The sequence below is a fragment of the Talaromyces marneffei genome, chromosome 6 (assembly GCF_009556855.1).
Source record: "Talaromyces marneffei chromosome 6, complete sequence".
Taxonomy (NCBI): Eukaryota; Fungi; Ascomycota; class Eurotiomycetes; order Eurotiales; family Trichocomaceae; genus Talaromyces; species Talaromyces marneffei.
Genome location: NC_072353.1, coordinates 950,853 through 966,455, shown reverse-complemented (window position 1 = coordinate 966,455; position 15,603 = coordinate 950,853). Strand labels below are relative to the sequence as shown.

Sequence of the window (15,603 nt, the reverse complement as noted above, 5' to 3'; positions counted from 1 at the left end):
ATTTTGATTTGTCCTCGATGGGACGTCGTTGGCATTCGATTTAGGGCACTGAGATATAGCCCTAACCTTAACAGATTATTTGTTCAATAATCCCGAACTAATTAGAGCTTATTCAGAGACAAACACGAGATATACGAATTAGCCAAGCCTTTGGTATCATGTAACTAGAATAACATATCGTGCGCAACGGAGCATCCGCCTATATCCATCCCATTGATCGACGTGCGACGCACCGACCGATTGGCGTAACTGTTTAGTCGGCGTATCGATTGGAACCCTTGCACAATCACCTTAACAAAGAACGTTTGCCTGCTGCCTGGTGAGTATCTAATTGGCTAATGGGCTGAGGGGTACTTTGTCTATCTTAAGTCAAAGCTTCAGCGTATTTATTTATTTATTTTTCCCCTTTCAGATATCAATTTAGAATCAACGCCAATATCACCACCAAAATGCCGTCTACGGAAGCACCACAGCTCGTCCTGGGCCTTGCAAATGTATCCATTCTCTTGTCAAGATCCCTTGGATCCTAGCTAATGTCGATTTTCCAAGGTCGGCGACACATCCAAAGACCCCATGGCCCGATACGGCACCCCGGAAGCCGTCAAACAACTCTTCGATGCCTTCTTCAACCGCGGCTACACCAGTCTCGACACCGCACGAAACTACCCTCCCCATGCCCCCTGCACCGCAGAACCACTCATCGGCTCAGCCTTGAAATCCTACAACGAAAACAAACCGCCCTTCACAATCAGTACAAAGATACTGCACCGCGGCGAACATCCTCATGCCCGCGAAAAGATCGAGTCAAACATCACCGAGTCCTTAACGGCCTTGCAACTGCCACAAGTAGATATTGAATATTTACATGAACCAGACCGCTCAACACCGTTTGAAGAGACGTGCGAAGCGATGAATAAAGCGTATCTTGAAGGAAAGTTTCGCAGGTTTGGGCTCTCGAATCATTCGCCTGAAGAGATTGAGGAGGTGGTAAAGATCTGTGAGGAAAAAGGGTATGTGAAGCCGAGTGTTTGTCAGGGGCATTATAATGCTATTGCGAGGGCAGCGGAGAAGGATTTAGTGCCGGTTTTGAGGAAGTATGGGATTGCCTTTTACGCGTATAGGTTATTCATCCCCTCAACCATGATTTATTTGAGTGATTTTTTACTGATGTTGATTTCTGTACACAGTCCAGCGGCAGCAGGCATGTTCTCCGGCAACTACAAAACAAAAACCGAGGTCGGGAACCGATACGATACTACAGTATGTCATACCTCCCAACATCCACTATCTCAAATGTCGAATACTAACATAGAAAAAAAAAATGAAAGCTCCCCATCGGCCAACTCTACACAAGATGGTACATCCGACCCTCCGTCATATCCGCGGTCGATGCCGCGGTCGAAATCGCGTCCAAACATGGCATCTCCGGCCACGCCGCCGCTCTTCGATGGGTGGCCTACCACAGTGTCTTAGATGCCAAGTATGGTGATGCTATTGTCCTGGGTGCATCGAAGGTTGAGCAGCTTCAGCAGAATATGGATATTGTTGAGGCTGGGCCATTGCCGGAGGAGGTGGCTGAGGCGTATTCTGGGGTTTTTAGTCAGGTGTGATTCTTTTTCGATTCGATCTAAGATCGTGTAGCTTGGCTCTTAGAGATATACTTTAGATTAAGTTATGTGATGGAGATGAGGGATTTGATCTACGCTAGGCGTATAACTAGGCTAGGGCTTTTGTGGTGGCTACCGTATCAGCTAAGAGGCGCGTACAGTCTACGGATGTCTCGGAGTCGGAGTTTCTCACCCATTAAGCTTCATGTCGATACGCCCTTTGTGAAGGGTTCAAATCCTTGCAATATGTTGTTCTTAGGGTCTTTTAAGGAATCGTATTGGGTTCATTCTAGCTTAATACTGGCAGGGCTGATCTAGCCAGCTATATTAGCAGCGAACTCCGCCCATTTGACATTCTTACCATTTCAAAAAAAAAAAAAAAAAAAAAAAAACACCTTCATTCCAAATATATATTTACAATCATTCAAATAATAAAAGGAAAAAAATACTCACATCGTGTGAGGGGCTAAAAGGACCAAAACCGGGATCCGGGACAATTACGTTGCTGCCTTGGTGCCTTGCTCCGTTGTCCGGACTGCTCTTAAGAGACATTGGATTTGTTATACCTTCCCCGCACTGTCTTATCTACTATTCTGTTTTTCATTTTCATGATGCTGTTTGTTTAACGACAACAAAACTAATTCTGTGGGGTTTACATCTTCTACCCTCAACTCGGATAGACAAGGATACTGCACGAGCTGACCCGATCGATCGCCCGTTTCGGCAAGTTAGGGCTATCTGCTTGCTATCTGAGTGCGCGTGCTGCTTAGGAGAGAAGGATGCAGATAACGACCACCAGCTCAATGTGAAGACCGATAGATTGAATTCTAACACAACTGACCTAAGCGCGATGGTAGAGTACAGTCCTAATTCACCATGACTTATCAGCCGTCACTAACCCACACCAACGAGTAATCCAGGCAACCAACACCCTCGACAGCCTCCCAGTCGAACTAAAATTATGTATCCTCCAACAACTCCCCAACCTCCAGTCCATCCAAGTCCTCACCCGCGCCTCATCCAAATATTTCCAAACATACACCCAATTCCGCTCCCAAGTGCTATACGACCTCCTCCTTCGCCAATACAATGACGAAGTCGACATCCCCGAAGCCGTTGTCACCATGCGCTCCGAGGGCGTGATAGCAGAAAACACCCACAATCGCGACAAAATCATTGATTTACTAGACTATCGACGTCGGGGGGCGAAAGAATGCAAGACTAACTTCAGAGCGGACTCGTTCACCGCCCACGAAATTATGAAGATGATGAAGCTACATGAATCAGCTATATATTTTATGGAGGATTATGCGGCTGACCTTCCTGCACCGTCCTGGTGGGATCATAAATCGCGGAAATGGACGTCGCCGATTGTATTCTCGCATACGGAGCGAGCGAGGTTTTTTCGGGCGTTCTATAGGTTTCAGACGTGGTGTCATATCTTCGGGCAGCCGGAGTATGGTCGTCACTTTTCTTCAGTTTCTTCATCAACTTCGTCATCTGTCGGGTCTTCGTTCTCGGCAGGACTGGAAGCACCGTCCGAGAACGAATGGGCGGACCGAACATTCACACTGGAGCAAGCATGGAGGCTGATATGGGGCACAATGCCTCCCTGGGAGATTGAAGAAGTCGGGGCTCTGTTGGATTATTTCATGTCAAAATACATCCAAGTCTTTCAAGAGATTACGACTGCGCTTATTAATGGTCATAGACCTGGTAACTCTGCGGAGGACGATCCTGTGCCTTCCGCAGCTCTGCCGGATGATTCAGCGCCTGTAGGAACGTTGCCACTGGGCACACCGATTCATATGGCTTATGAATTACGCGGTATGTTCATTAATATCAGTTACTGGTGAATAGAGCCCATCTCTGACGCTATATAGGAGATCCATGGTCCTTAGCAATAACCTTCCGTTACTCCATGATCGAAATAGGCCCCTACTTCCTCTACAAAATCCTGCAACAACCCTACGACGACCGGCACATCTCCGTCTCCAATAATATGCGCAGCGTCTTCACTACAAAACTCTGGGAAGTTACGGGTATCAACGATGAACAGAAAGTACCTTTATTATCACCAGCCGATAGATACGAGCGTGCCGATATTGCTAGACATGTAAATTTGTTGCATGTGTTGGAGAGGCCGAATAAATCCTGGATTAGACATTGGGCGGGCGAAGAAGGACAGCTTCATCCGGATCTGTGGCTGAAGAACGGGGTTGGACATTACGGTTCGTATCCAACTTCGAATAGGAGGGAGTGGAAATGGGGGTATGTTCTTTGGGATGACGAGAGGTTGGAGGAGTGGAATGCTGTGGAGCTTAGTGCTAGGATTTAATGGGACTTTCTGCCTTTCTTTGTCAGATATTACTTAATGAATCAGAAAATTGTATTAGAAGGACTGAGTTTCATACTTGTCCCTGTTCTAAATACTATTAAAGAAGCCTCTATCGAGTTCCGAGTCTGTTATACATATTTATCATAGCTCAACACAAAACAGTCTTCAAGGGGTTCGAAACTAGGATATATAAATTATGTTAAGCAAGCCAACTACACCAGAAAGCAGCGCAAATGGGAGATGGTCTAGCATGCTAAGCTATAACTAGCAATAAGAAAGTATGCTCTGACTGCAGAAAAGGAAATGATTTCATTACCAGCCTATTTGGCTGGTAATGAAAGCATCAATTGCAGAAAGCTAAATGGGCCACCATGTGGAGAAAAACTGCCATGATTGAGTGCCATAGTATTTACTACATTCAAAAGTTGACAGTTTTTAGAATTTCCTTGGTCATTTTACTCGGAAATTGCCGTTATCTGTTCTGTGAGAAACACCACTCAGGGGTCGGGAGTAAGTTTGGGATGGTCACATGGACGAAAGGAATACCTGGATATTACTGGCCAATTATATAGAACTCAACAGACTACTCTAGATTCATGTCATTGTTCCTCGGTCTTTCCTAAGTAGGCAAATCCTCGACCTCCATCGGTGAATGGAGATGTATACTATATATCCAGGATGGTGGATGCAAACACTTTAAAGGAATTACAAACAACTAGTTATGAAGAGCAGTGCGCCCTGGGTGAACTTCCTGGGATGCTCCTGTTTGCTTTCACAAATATAGTGACGTATACCCTCTGCACCATGGGATATGGGTGTATGGGTTTATGGAAAAGTCCGCCCTTCTGAATGTCTCTTGCTTGGGTATAAAATGAATCCACAACTTTCTTTCCTCTCTCTCTTTCACTAGCTTCACAAAGCTCCACCAAATCGCACTTCCAGCTGTAAAAAATTCTCCCTTATTTCCCATATTCATCAAATCTTTGAGGTATGTATTGCCTTTAGACTACAGGCATCTCACATCATGGCTTTAGCAGAGGATGGATGAATCAAATATAGATCTCAGACACATTTGCTAACATTGAACATGTTGTATGCAGAAAATCAAATATTGAACCACAACAACATGGGCCGTCACCAGATTCACACTGGACCAGGCCTAGTGACCCCCATCGCTGGCATCGACTTGTCACGCTGCGGCGGGAATCTTAACAACCCCGTCCGTGATCTTGAGTGGCGTGCTTCCAAAGCTCAAGATCTCAACACCACCTATCGACGCAAGGCAGCCAAGATCTACACTCACGGTGCCGTCGCCGACCTGGCCCCCTGTAGCCGATGTGCCGAGGCCAAAGGCCCCTTCCAGAAGTGTGTGATCGCATGGGATAACACTGGATATGTTAGCAACGCAAATTGCGCTAACTGCTACTGGTTTCACAAGACTAGCTCGTGCGATAGACGGTACGTCTTGCCATGCCAGGCCTTGGCAGAAGAAGGTCAAGACCTTGGTGGCTTCGAGGATGCCTGTAGAATTCACTGCCACGGTGCTCACATCCCTGATGACGATGGGGCCGAGAATGAAGCGAAGTCTTCCGATGAAGGGGATGAGGATACCGATGACTACACCGATCACCACAGCCACAGCCACAACGACATGAACGAGGACAACGATGCGGATGGCAACGACGGTGATTATGAAATGGAAGAGGAAGATGCTGCGTCTGAAGTGGACGGCATCAAGGGCATGGACGAGAATATGCCTCGTGTCAACAAGCGTGAGGTAGATGACGACGACGAATACAAGCCACCAAAGGCAAAGAAGATGTGTTAACTGCTATCAATGGTTATCCAGTTTAAATTGTAGACAAATTGACAAGCCCAGTGTATGATTAAAATCATATGTATCGCCAAATAACATTACGATCAATTATGGGGATATTATCGAGAATAGATCGACATGGGTTAAAAGGCTGAGCACTTTATTCTTATTGAAACGAGAAATATTTACAAATACACAAAGGAAGAAGTGCTTTAGCTTTGATATAATAACATTATATCACTTCCTTCAAATACCAGTTGGGAATTAGTGTGTCGGTATGAGAGCCATCGCCTTGGTAACCTGATCCCCTTCTTTGTTTATGTCTCCCCAGCCCTGACCGATGCAGAATTTCACATTACCATTTTATTTCCATTTTAGGAAATTTTGAACCATCACCAGTTTCTTTTTGTGAACCTTCCATTTTGTCTCATCCAAGGGTCATTTGCGCCTTACTCTATTCATCTTTTCTTCAAAGAATCCACAGCAATTGTCGCCAACACGATTCCTTCAATCATGGCCGAAGTTGACGCAAAGGGGACGCCACAACGAGGCGGGGGTGCTATTGTATTTAGATTTCGATATGGCTCATGAGAAATGGTTAGATAGTGAGCATGCTGGAAGTTGCTTAATTACCATTTGATTTATGTTTACGGAGGGATAAGGATTGGCTCTATGGAAGGTAGCGGCCATTCAATCATCAGTTCAGCGGTCTTGGTTGTGCCTGATTTTCCCACTGCAAGACATCAAAACCTTTGTTATTATTTCTCAGATATTGAAAACTGGCCAAATCATAGTCCATTATTGAAAGGATATTTTCTCAAAGAATATTCATAGTCCTAGCTAGCATCCAGACCCTTAGGCAAACGAACAGTAAACCCGGTATCCTTTTCAATATCATCAAATATCTCCTGTATGGGGGTGATATAAGCCACGCCAGTTGCAGTGTTCATTGCATATATCACTCCCACAACCGTATTGTCAACGCGATCCACAACCCACGCACCGCAATCTTTCGGCTCACTGAATTGTTTGTGGGTTCGACTTGGAATTAGTGCCCATTCTGGCGCTACTATTATTCTGCCGTTTTGTTCGGTGTGGTAACGCACATAGCTCTTGGTGTAGCTGACGTGACCATTTGTGAGATCTGGGTATTTTGCCTTGTAGACAACAGATCCAGGTTTGAGAGTTTCTGTGCTGGTTAGCGGCATCTTGATTTGGCTGAATGACAACGACTCTCGAATCATGTTTGTATTGTCAGATCGTGCCCGGCCTTTGTCCAGGGTAACAAGGGCCCAGTCAAGATGATGATTTAGAGATACGCGTGAACCGGAAGATGCACAGACAGTACCGATAGCAAGACTATCATCAGAAATGATCTGCTTTCTCTTTCGTTCCTCATCTTTCTTAGATTGGAGGTAGGCACGTTGATCAGCCATAACATTGGGTTCCCAATCGGGATTCCAATCACTTTTGATCTGTTCAATCTCCGTTCTGAGCCATTTCAAATCCCTGAAGGCGTCACGGAGTTGTTCAAACCATGAATGACAGTTTGGGTAGGAGCACGCGAGAGTCTCGTATTGCGCCACGGATATACGGGTGAAATCTATTCATTATGGTTAGCCAGTAACTACAACAAATGCCCCCTTTTCATAGATGTCACATACCCGATGCAGCTCCAACATCTATTTTTAATGAACTTCCAGACATAGGTAAATAGGAGTGGCAAGTCAATGCACATAGCTTCTGACAAGTGCCATCACCGTCAACCAGCTCGATAATACCCCCAACTGTCCCCCCGGTGTATTCCCCCATGATATAGTGGAATGAAACATTACTCCCAGGTGGTAGAAAGGTCTGGTCGGTGAAACTATCAGACACCACACCATCATGTCGCTCCAGTTTGCCAACGCGTATCTCAACACGAGCTCCCATCATCGCATGGATTTCCTGTATGGATTTTAAAAACGCCCAATTGACCATCGGCAGACTGTAGGCAGTAATAACCACTGTAATTTCTGTGCACCTCACCCCTGCCCTTTCACCCTCGCTCTGAAAGCATTCAACGGACGCCCAATCAATACCCATCTGGTCGAGATTGTGAATTATCATTTTTGCAGTATAGTCCCATGTTGTCCCTGCCCATTTCGATGGTATCGTCGATGTGATGTGACTGGTTTCGAATCGGCTATTTGAATCAATGACTTCTGGATATATGAGTTTCGTGATGGCATAATTGCAAAGTGGGCGATTTGCAGGATAGAAAGATAACAGAAAGTCGTCATCAACTGTACCGAATGCGTGAAGACCCATGGCTTCTGCCATGGTATGAAAAAGGCCCATGGATTGCGCCATGGTGATAACCTCTCTGGAGTTGTGTTCGTCTCCACAGTCGATGAGGATAGTTTCTAGTAATCGGAGAAGTGGAGGGGCCATGTTGGCATTTCGCTAGAGAGACTGTCGTGAGGCGGCTGGGAACTGTCGCAGTCCGCAATTGAGGTAGTAGTTTTTGAGGATTTTAACGCGTGTGTGGTCTTGACTGCGCTGGAGATTGAAGGGAGATGCTCAACAAGCGAAAGGTCTGATGAATATCTATCAGAATGATACAAAATGGTAAAGAAAATCCAGGATAATACCTCATCTTGACCCAATTTATAGGCGATCATCCATCTTTATTAAACTGACAAGAGCTTTCTGTACAAGGTTCAAAGGACAGATTTGTCGCGATAGATCGTATGACTGGTCCTGTGGTCTGTCTTCTCTTCATCTAAGAATATGACTTCCCATTCACAGCTTGGATATATGTGCAATGAAAAGTAGCTTTATTCATGAATATTTTGAGCTTGAAAGGTGAGACAGAAATAGATCAGATGGTGTCATCAATCATTAGATAGAAGGTGACTGAGTAGTGAAAGTACAGATGAGGGGAAAGCGTGTTGGAGAATAGACGCGGCAAACAAACTGCAAAATCACTATCATCCAAGTCATTGAATTTTTCGCTATCTACACACTACCTAGGAATTGGATCATGATTCTAGAAATAAATAACCTGAAGTATATATAAAGCTGAAATGTTGTACTTGGGTAGAATTTCGTCCAATGAATGCACCTGGACAGGCATATCAAGCCAAAGCCGGGGGGATATTCTTAGTAAAATATTCTTCCAACGTAGTAAGCTTCCCACGAGCAACGCTCACTGTCCAGGCAACTTTTTCCTTCGTCTCACTTCCGTAGTATCCCGTATCCTCACTATACAGCATCATCTCAGCCATACACTGCGCTCCATGAGGCGGTAAATACCCTTTGAAGACATCAACAGGGACCTGATTGTACTTGACTGTCTTACCCGTAAGACGAGTCAACGTTTCGGCCACGTCATCATAACTATAGAAGTCGGTTGATGCTGACAAGACTTTGCCCTCGAATTTGTCAGGCTCAGCTAGAACTGCACCGACATATTTTCCCGTATCGCCCTTGGTCTCGATATGCGGAAGTTTGGTATCGCCACGCACGACATTGATTATGGAAAACGTGCCATCACCGGAGTGGTGAGGAAGCACGAACCGATTATAGTTTTGCATGAAGCTTGAAGGCGCAAAGAAGGCGCTTTTGATGGGGAGGTTGCGGATATACTGCTCCACCTCGTATTTGGAGTCAAACGACTCGACGTTGGGGTATTTGCCCTTCGACTCTAGCGTTGGCGAGGACAGCGTACTCCAAATAAGGTATTTGACACCGGCTTCAATAGCAGCGTCAGCGATAGCCTTTCCCTGACGGACTTCGCGAGCTTTCAACTGCTCGTCGTATATGGTGGTGGTGACTGCGAAAACAGTATGGGCACCTTTGAACGCGGCTTTGATGGAGTCGATGTCATCGAGGTCACCTTGAACAACTTCGATGCCCTTGGCTGCTAATTCTTGAGCGGCTGGTTTTTGAGTGTCCCGTGTGACTGCACGAATGGAATATTCCTTGCTCAGAACTGGGTCTGCGACGACGTAGTTGGCGACTGAGCCGCCTTGGTTGCCAGTAGCGCCGAGGATGGTGAGGAGTTTGCTCATTGTGCTTTCTTGTGTCGTATATTCTGTAATTGTACTTGCAGCTTGGATATAGATTACACAGAACACGAGTAGTTCAAGCTTCTCAAGGAGCCATTCTTATAGGGACTGGATGAAGCAACTATTCAGAGGCCCACTTTAAGTCCGACCATAAAGCCGTTAGTAATCACGACCGTCGACGACCGAAAGATATCCCGGGGAAATGGACTTACAAAACGCGTATCTAAAACCGGACAATGATGTTTTACTAGCGGAGATAAAACCAATTCATACAGATTGAATACGAGTTGCGGAAAGCCCTTACCACCGACATCGACCCCGTATTACTAGCAAGAGTGGTCAATAATACCCATAATACTCGATGAAAATCTTGAACTATTGGTCAGATAACTTTCTATTCATCGAGATCCTGAGGTCAAATGAGGCAGGTATTCGAATGAGTGTTCACTGTGCTTGCGGTTGGGTGGTCGGACGTATCGGACTTAAGCCCGGTTTCCAGGGCTAATTTGGATAAGCCCTAATTCTAATGATTAGGACGACCGCAAGTATTGTAGTGCTGACATGTTTTGCACTAGTTAATATAACTACGTCTTATCATTTAATCCATGAACAGAGTAAGGTGCTAACTACTTGCTCTTGTGCACCTTTGAGTCACTTTTTGAAGGTTACGTATGTTTGTTACGAAAACCGCTTTTCAATCGAATACTACAGAACGGAGGTCATTGGACATTGCCAACTTGATCAGGATTCAAAGAAATAGCACCCTGAATTTGTACAAGTAGCAAGTTCCCGTATTTGCTGTGCATGGGTGACTTGCTGAAAGGTTTCTCAAGTGATTGTCGATATCGTGAGTAGTAGGAATGAGGCCGCGGAAAGTCCAAGCTAAACTCGACGGTCCATGTATAGCGTATGCTTTTCAAAATCGCCGATGAATACTACCTAAATACGTCACGTACTAGGTTACGGCTACGAGGCTAAAAATGGCCAGGTCCACGAAGAATCTTGTCAAAGTCGTCTAAATACGCGCTGCCTGGTCGTAGATTGGCTATTACCAGAATTTCAAGGGGGTATAGTTAAATGATCTTGATCTTTTCGCATTGAAACTGTTTTCCTACCCGGAGAATATTAGTCCTTGGACCCACATAAGAATAGATCACTCAGACCGCAGGATGGGGGGCTGACATGTAAATATCAGACAATGACCAGTAGTAGTAACAGTTGCAGTAGCCGTAGTGGTTGTGAATAGAGCAATTGTAATGATGCAGCAGAGGAACTGGTAGTCGTCGAAGTTGAGGAGGCGACTGTTCTGAAGGCTGTAGTCGTCACTGGAGCTGAGGAGTCGACTGTTTTTGAGGCTATACTGAGGGCTGTAGAAGCCACAGAAGCAACGAAACCCGCTAGAGTTCCATCATATGCTGTCGCAAACACCAAGGTTCCATTGATATCCGCCGTTGTATCGATGACTGTTGCTAAAGCCGTGGCATCGTAACTTGTAATATCCATCAAAACATCTGGCCAGATACTAGAAGTGCACACCGCGTCCAGACCCGGACGATCCGTATTGTGGTAGTTTGGGGCATAAAGCGAATAGCCTCTATCTCTCAAGTAAGCATGTATCGTCTAGCTGGGATGCTAAGAGAGCCTGAAACATACCTTGGGCAACAAATGATGTAGGATTCAGTGACATTGTACGTCTCCCAATTTTTAGGACAGACCAGCTGGGTGAATGGTGGTAAGGGACCAGTAGCCACAGCACTATAGTAGAATTGACTTGGATAGCAAGATGTGAGGGTCAAGGTTGGCACTGGGTTGATGATATTCTGCCACAGCTGGCTTGTCCATGAAGGCACCGCCGTGATCCCAGTATCGCATCCTGAAGGCTGTGTAAAAATAGTGTTAAGGATCAACTCATCCCCAGCCTCAGTTATACTGGGAATTGGGGTCGGTGTGATTGACGGGGTGGAACCTGATGTTAATGAGGTTGAAGTAGGGAGACTTGACGTCGAGCTAATGGTTAATACAGAGGAAGTAGACAATGATAAGCTTTGGTGCATTGAGCTAGAGGCCAGGAGGCCTATAGAATTGAGTTGGCCAAAACTCAGTGGGAGGAACCCTAAAGCAAGCAACACCAGTCGCGATATGAACTGCATATCGTTCAATCTCCAATCTCTTTTCAGGTTTCTGTTAGAGTAAGGTAAGGAAACGAGTGTAAGCCAAAAGATGTTAAATGAAAAGGCAATAGTATTGAGCGCCGAGGATCGAAGTTCACCACATTATGGAATGGCCCTCCCACTTCTCGGGGGCGTTATCAGCTATTCTACTGTGAATCATTTAGTTAGTCTGTAGGATCTTTGGTATTATTTAATATACACTTCGTGTTGAGATAAGAGCAGTACACATGCCACATCTTCAAGTCGTCACATAGTAATTGCGGCCCATAAACTTCCCCTTAATGGTGCATACCGGTAGAACTAAGAATCCTACGGCAGTTCGTAGACTCCACATAAGCCCCCAACACCAACCAGATTGCTTTTGCAAAGCCATCTGGGGGGCAGCTTTCCTTTCGATGTAACCTCAAACGTCCGTTTTATTAGTCACTATCTTTGCACCATAAGTTAGTTACCTAGTTAGCTAATTAAATGGTGGAAATATTAATATGCGCAATACTAACTAGGGCATGTCGACTACATAACATGACAGTTGAACTCATTACCGAGCTTCTTCATATGGTCACAACCACCATACAAACAGGCAGTGTAATGGTTTAATAGAAATTCCATGTAGCCATACTTTGAATCCTTGCTAGATCATTCCAATGATGTTCTTTCATTACTTCCAGGCGATCCTGTCTCGCTTGCTGCATTCCCATACTTGTATTGGGAGGCATATGCCACAAAGAATGCATTTTGGATAGGCTGAAACAGGTATATTTTTGAACTAAGCAGTAAACAAATTACTAAAATTGGGACATACGACTTGTAGGGGCCTTTAGATGACCATTGAAGGCAACTGGATCACCCGGATTGTTGGAATTGCAGTGGAATCTTGATGATGTAATTAACAGAACGTCTCCCCTTAACTAGTTAGTTACTCAAATCAATCACATATAAGGTAAATTCAATCCAGTAATGAGGAGCGCCCCTGATCGTCAATTCTTGAAGTGCTCCTCAGTCCCAAATTGGAATGATTGCTAGGTGCAAGAGACAGAATTGGAAATCCATGTTCGTTTTTCTCCTCTCAGGCACCTAGGTAGGCAATAATTGTTGAATGACCAAAGTTTGAATCGATGACTACACAAAGAGCATATTATGAGTAACCAGGCTGCCAATCATTGGAATTAGTACTAACTGAAGTGACAGTCTGGATTTGCATGACCGTTCCATGATAATACTAGGACAAATTTTGCAAGGCGGAATGTGCTTTCAATGATATATTTAGGAGGCAGGCATGAATGTCGATTTCTGGGTTGAATCCTAACTCACAAGCTTCAGAAACAAGGTCCAATGGTTATCCTAGACATAAAAGCAGAAGCGATTTTGGCAACAAACAGAATGAGAGAATCATCGACATGTAATTCCTGTAATAGTGGCATGTCATTCGTTTCCCTTTTTTCATTCTACCCCACCTGGACAGATGGCCTGTGGAATCCCCCTTCTCGATATTTTAAAGGCCATCCATGACAAGTACATGTGGCTTTCAAGTACATTTCACAAACGGCACTTGGCCGCATCTATATCAACAACTTCTTCACTAGATCCGAGCCCATCTCAGCATCCGAGTCCAAGATAGTAAAGAAATTCTCGTTCTCAGAAAGGATGCGCAACTTGCAAGCCACATAGTGAATTACCAGATCCCGAATTGCTGACTGTCCTTCTGGCTCCGCTCGTCCAGTGTTGGTGTAAACAAAATCCAATAGTTCAAGAATCATCTTCGGGTTTGTCGTCTTTGGTGATGACAAAGGATATGCACACAAATCACGGTGCAGCGTTGCCAGGCTCTGTTGACGTAAAGGTTCAATGAGATACTTTGTCGCAAAAGTGTAGCATTTGGCATGGAAAAGAATGTCTGGCTCTGAGCATATTTTTGCAAGCGCACCGTCAAACTTCAGCGAAATGAACTTTTCCCAGAGATCAGTGAAGAAGTAATTGTTGCCATTTTTCTCTATTTCCGTGTAACCCCATTCATCCAGATTTCTGTAAAAACTGCTCCGGTTGGCCAATTTATTTTTGTGCTTTTTCTTGTTAATGGGTGAAACAAACCCTGAATTAACCGCGGCCTTGTCCAGCTGTCCTTCCATTTTTGAACCCGCTTCCACTCTTTCATCCCCCTCTTTAGTAGGAGTCACATATTGGCCAGTATAAAGGAATTCGCAGAAACCGATGAAAGTACTCGCTTCGACGTCTTCGAGCGTGCAGGTTTTAGTATGAGACTCCAACATAGAGCCATTATTCATAAGAGAGGACAGGGGGGCTGACAGATTTTCCACGACGGCGGTATGGATTGTCAGAGGGGTCTTATCATGTCCCACCAGGAAAGTAAAATGTGGAGATCGAATGATTCTAAGATGGTGAGAGTTATTACGAGACAAGGATTGAAATTGATAGATCAAGAGAAACCCACTTTTGATAGTTAACCATGGTTGGCATGTAAACCCTTGAAACGTTCGTTTCAAATAAGCAAGATATTGACGTTGAAAGGCTGCGGGTGTCCAACTCCAGGAATAAATATTTTTGTGTTTGAGGGAGGATGGTGGTAGTTCAGAAAGGAAGAATTGGATTTCTGAATTGGCACTTGGGTAGATATTTATACTCTGCCGTGAGACACACTGGTATCACTTTGGAGCTGGTAGAATAACCGGGTAACCTCTAAAATATCCCTACCAAAAACGCCGGATACCTCCGTCCATGAATGAGTAAACGACACAAAACAAAGACTGTTTGTGTATAGGAACACGGTGTCCCAATATGACTTCGTTACGAATTCCCGATATGGTAATATTCCATTGCGCGATAGAGACTCTATTTTGATGCCAAGAGCCGTCATGGTTAACGATTGTTTTGTTCATCGTTCAGAGTAAATATTGAACTGATTGTTGTATAATGGGAGGAGTATTCGAATCGATATGCTCACATATCTAGCTCGAGGGATACTTGCCGGATTACCATAGTCTATAATCGACAGCCTCTAGGTTAAACAATTATTCCGGCATTCAGATCGATGGTAAAATGTGAGGACTAAATCAACCGAATTTCTAATAATAACTGTAAATTCGTGTATGGTGGTTAAGGATCCCTCTTTGTATATAATATGTCCATCCTCAATCTTTTGTTCCGAATCATATTTGTCTCATTCTTAGGCTCAAGAGGAAAAGACAACTAACATTTCCAGGATTATATATCTACTGTATATCTGACTTGAAGAGAAGAAACTTGACGCATTGATATCTACCTGGGTATGGCGCATTATTGTTGGTTTTGAGGTTGTACAATCATCCTTGCATATCCCAGTGCAGACATGCGGGTTGAATTATCCACAGCTGGCTCATTCCGAAATGTTCAATGAATAGTTCATGAGCTCCGGTTTTCCCCAGACGGGCTCAGCTAGTTCTTACATGTCGGTGTCTTACCTAGGCTTAGCCATGGACGCTGGAATACTATAGATTGATGGCATTTTCCGGGATATATTAATGATTATCAAGGATATCCTAGAAGTGACCAGCTCGTGGCTTGTATCAGAAATTAAGACTTCGATGTTCGATTCATTGTCCTCGTTCTATCGCATCCATGCCTG

The 15,603-nt window shown here is 44.6% G+C and overlaps 7 protein-coding genes across 7 annotated transcripts; 3 read left to right on the top strand and 4 right to left on the bottom strand.

Moving 5' to 3' along the window:
• Positions 1-449: 449 nt before the first annotated feature.
• Positions 450-1,610, top strand: EYB26_007855 (uncharacterized protein; the record flags this gene model as incomplete). Its single annotated transcript, XM_054267115.1, has 4 exons — positions 450-494; positions 550-1,121; positions 1,188-1,260; positions 1,329-1,610. 4 exons carry the CDS (start codon positions 450-452, stop codon positions 1,608-1,610), a joined length of 972 nt encoding a protein of 323 aa, XP_054123090.1.
• An 847-nt stretch (positions 1,611-2,457) lies between these two features.
• EYB26_007854 (uncharacterized protein) lies at positions 2,458-3,945 on the top strand (the record flags this gene model as incomplete). Its single annotated transcript, XM_054267114.1, has 3 exons — positions 2,458-2,460; positions 2,528-3,434; positions 3,491-3,945. 3 exons carry the CDS (start codon positions 2,458-2,460, stop codon positions 3,943-3,945), a joined length of 1,365 nt encoding a protein of 454 aa, XP_054123089.1.
• A 1,126-nt stretch (positions 3,946-5,071) lies between these two features.
• Positions 5,072-5,773, top strand: EYB26_007853 (uncharacterized protein; the record flags this gene model as incomplete). The annotated part of the gene is made up of 1 exon (XM_054267113.1): positions 5,072-5,773. One exon carries the CDS (start codon positions 5,072-5,074, stop codon positions 5,771-5,773), a length of 702 nt encoding a protein of 233 aa, XP_054123088.1.
• Positions 5,774-6,597: 824 nt separating this feature from the next.
• On the bottom strand, positions 6,598-8,194 carry EYB26_007852 (uncharacterized protein; the record flags this gene model as incomplete). The annotated part of the gene is made up of 2 exons (XM_054267112.1): positions 6,598-7,364; positions 7,426-8,194. The coding sequence occupies 2 exons, from the start codon at positions 8,192-8,194 to the stop codon at positions 6,598-6,600; spliced, it is 1,536 nt and encodes a 511-aa protein (XP_054123087.1).
• Positions 8,195-8,880: 686 nt separating this feature from the next.
• Positions 8,881-9,816, bottom strand: EYB26_007851 (uncharacterized protein; the record flags this gene model as incomplete). Its single annotated transcript, XM_054267111.1, has 1 exon — positions 8,881-9,816. The coding sequence occupies one exon, from the start codon at positions 9,814-9,816 to the stop codon at positions 8,881-8,883; it is 936 nt and encodes a 311-aa protein (XP_054123086.1).
• Positions 9,817-11,004: 1,188 nt separating this feature from the next.
• On the bottom strand, positions 11,005-11,963 carry EYB26_007850 (uncharacterized protein; the record flags this gene model as incomplete). Its single annotated transcript, XM_054267110.1, has 2 exons — positions 11,005-11,407; positions 11,467-11,963. The coding sequence occupies 2 exons, from the start codon at positions 11,961-11,963 to the stop codon at positions 11,005-11,007; spliced, it is 900 nt and encodes a 299-aa protein (XP_054123085.1).
• A 1,580-nt stretch (positions 11,964-13,543) lies between these two features.
• Positions 13,544-14,450, bottom strand: EYB26_007849 (uncharacterized protein; the record flags this gene model as incomplete). Its single annotated transcript, XM_054267109.1, has 2 exons — positions 13,544-14,372; positions 14,434-14,450. 2 exons carry the CDS (start codon positions 14,448-14,450, stop codon positions 13,544-13,546), a joined length of 846 nt encoding a protein of 281 aa, XP_054123084.1.
• Positions 14,451-15,603: the final 1,153 nt, after the last annotated feature.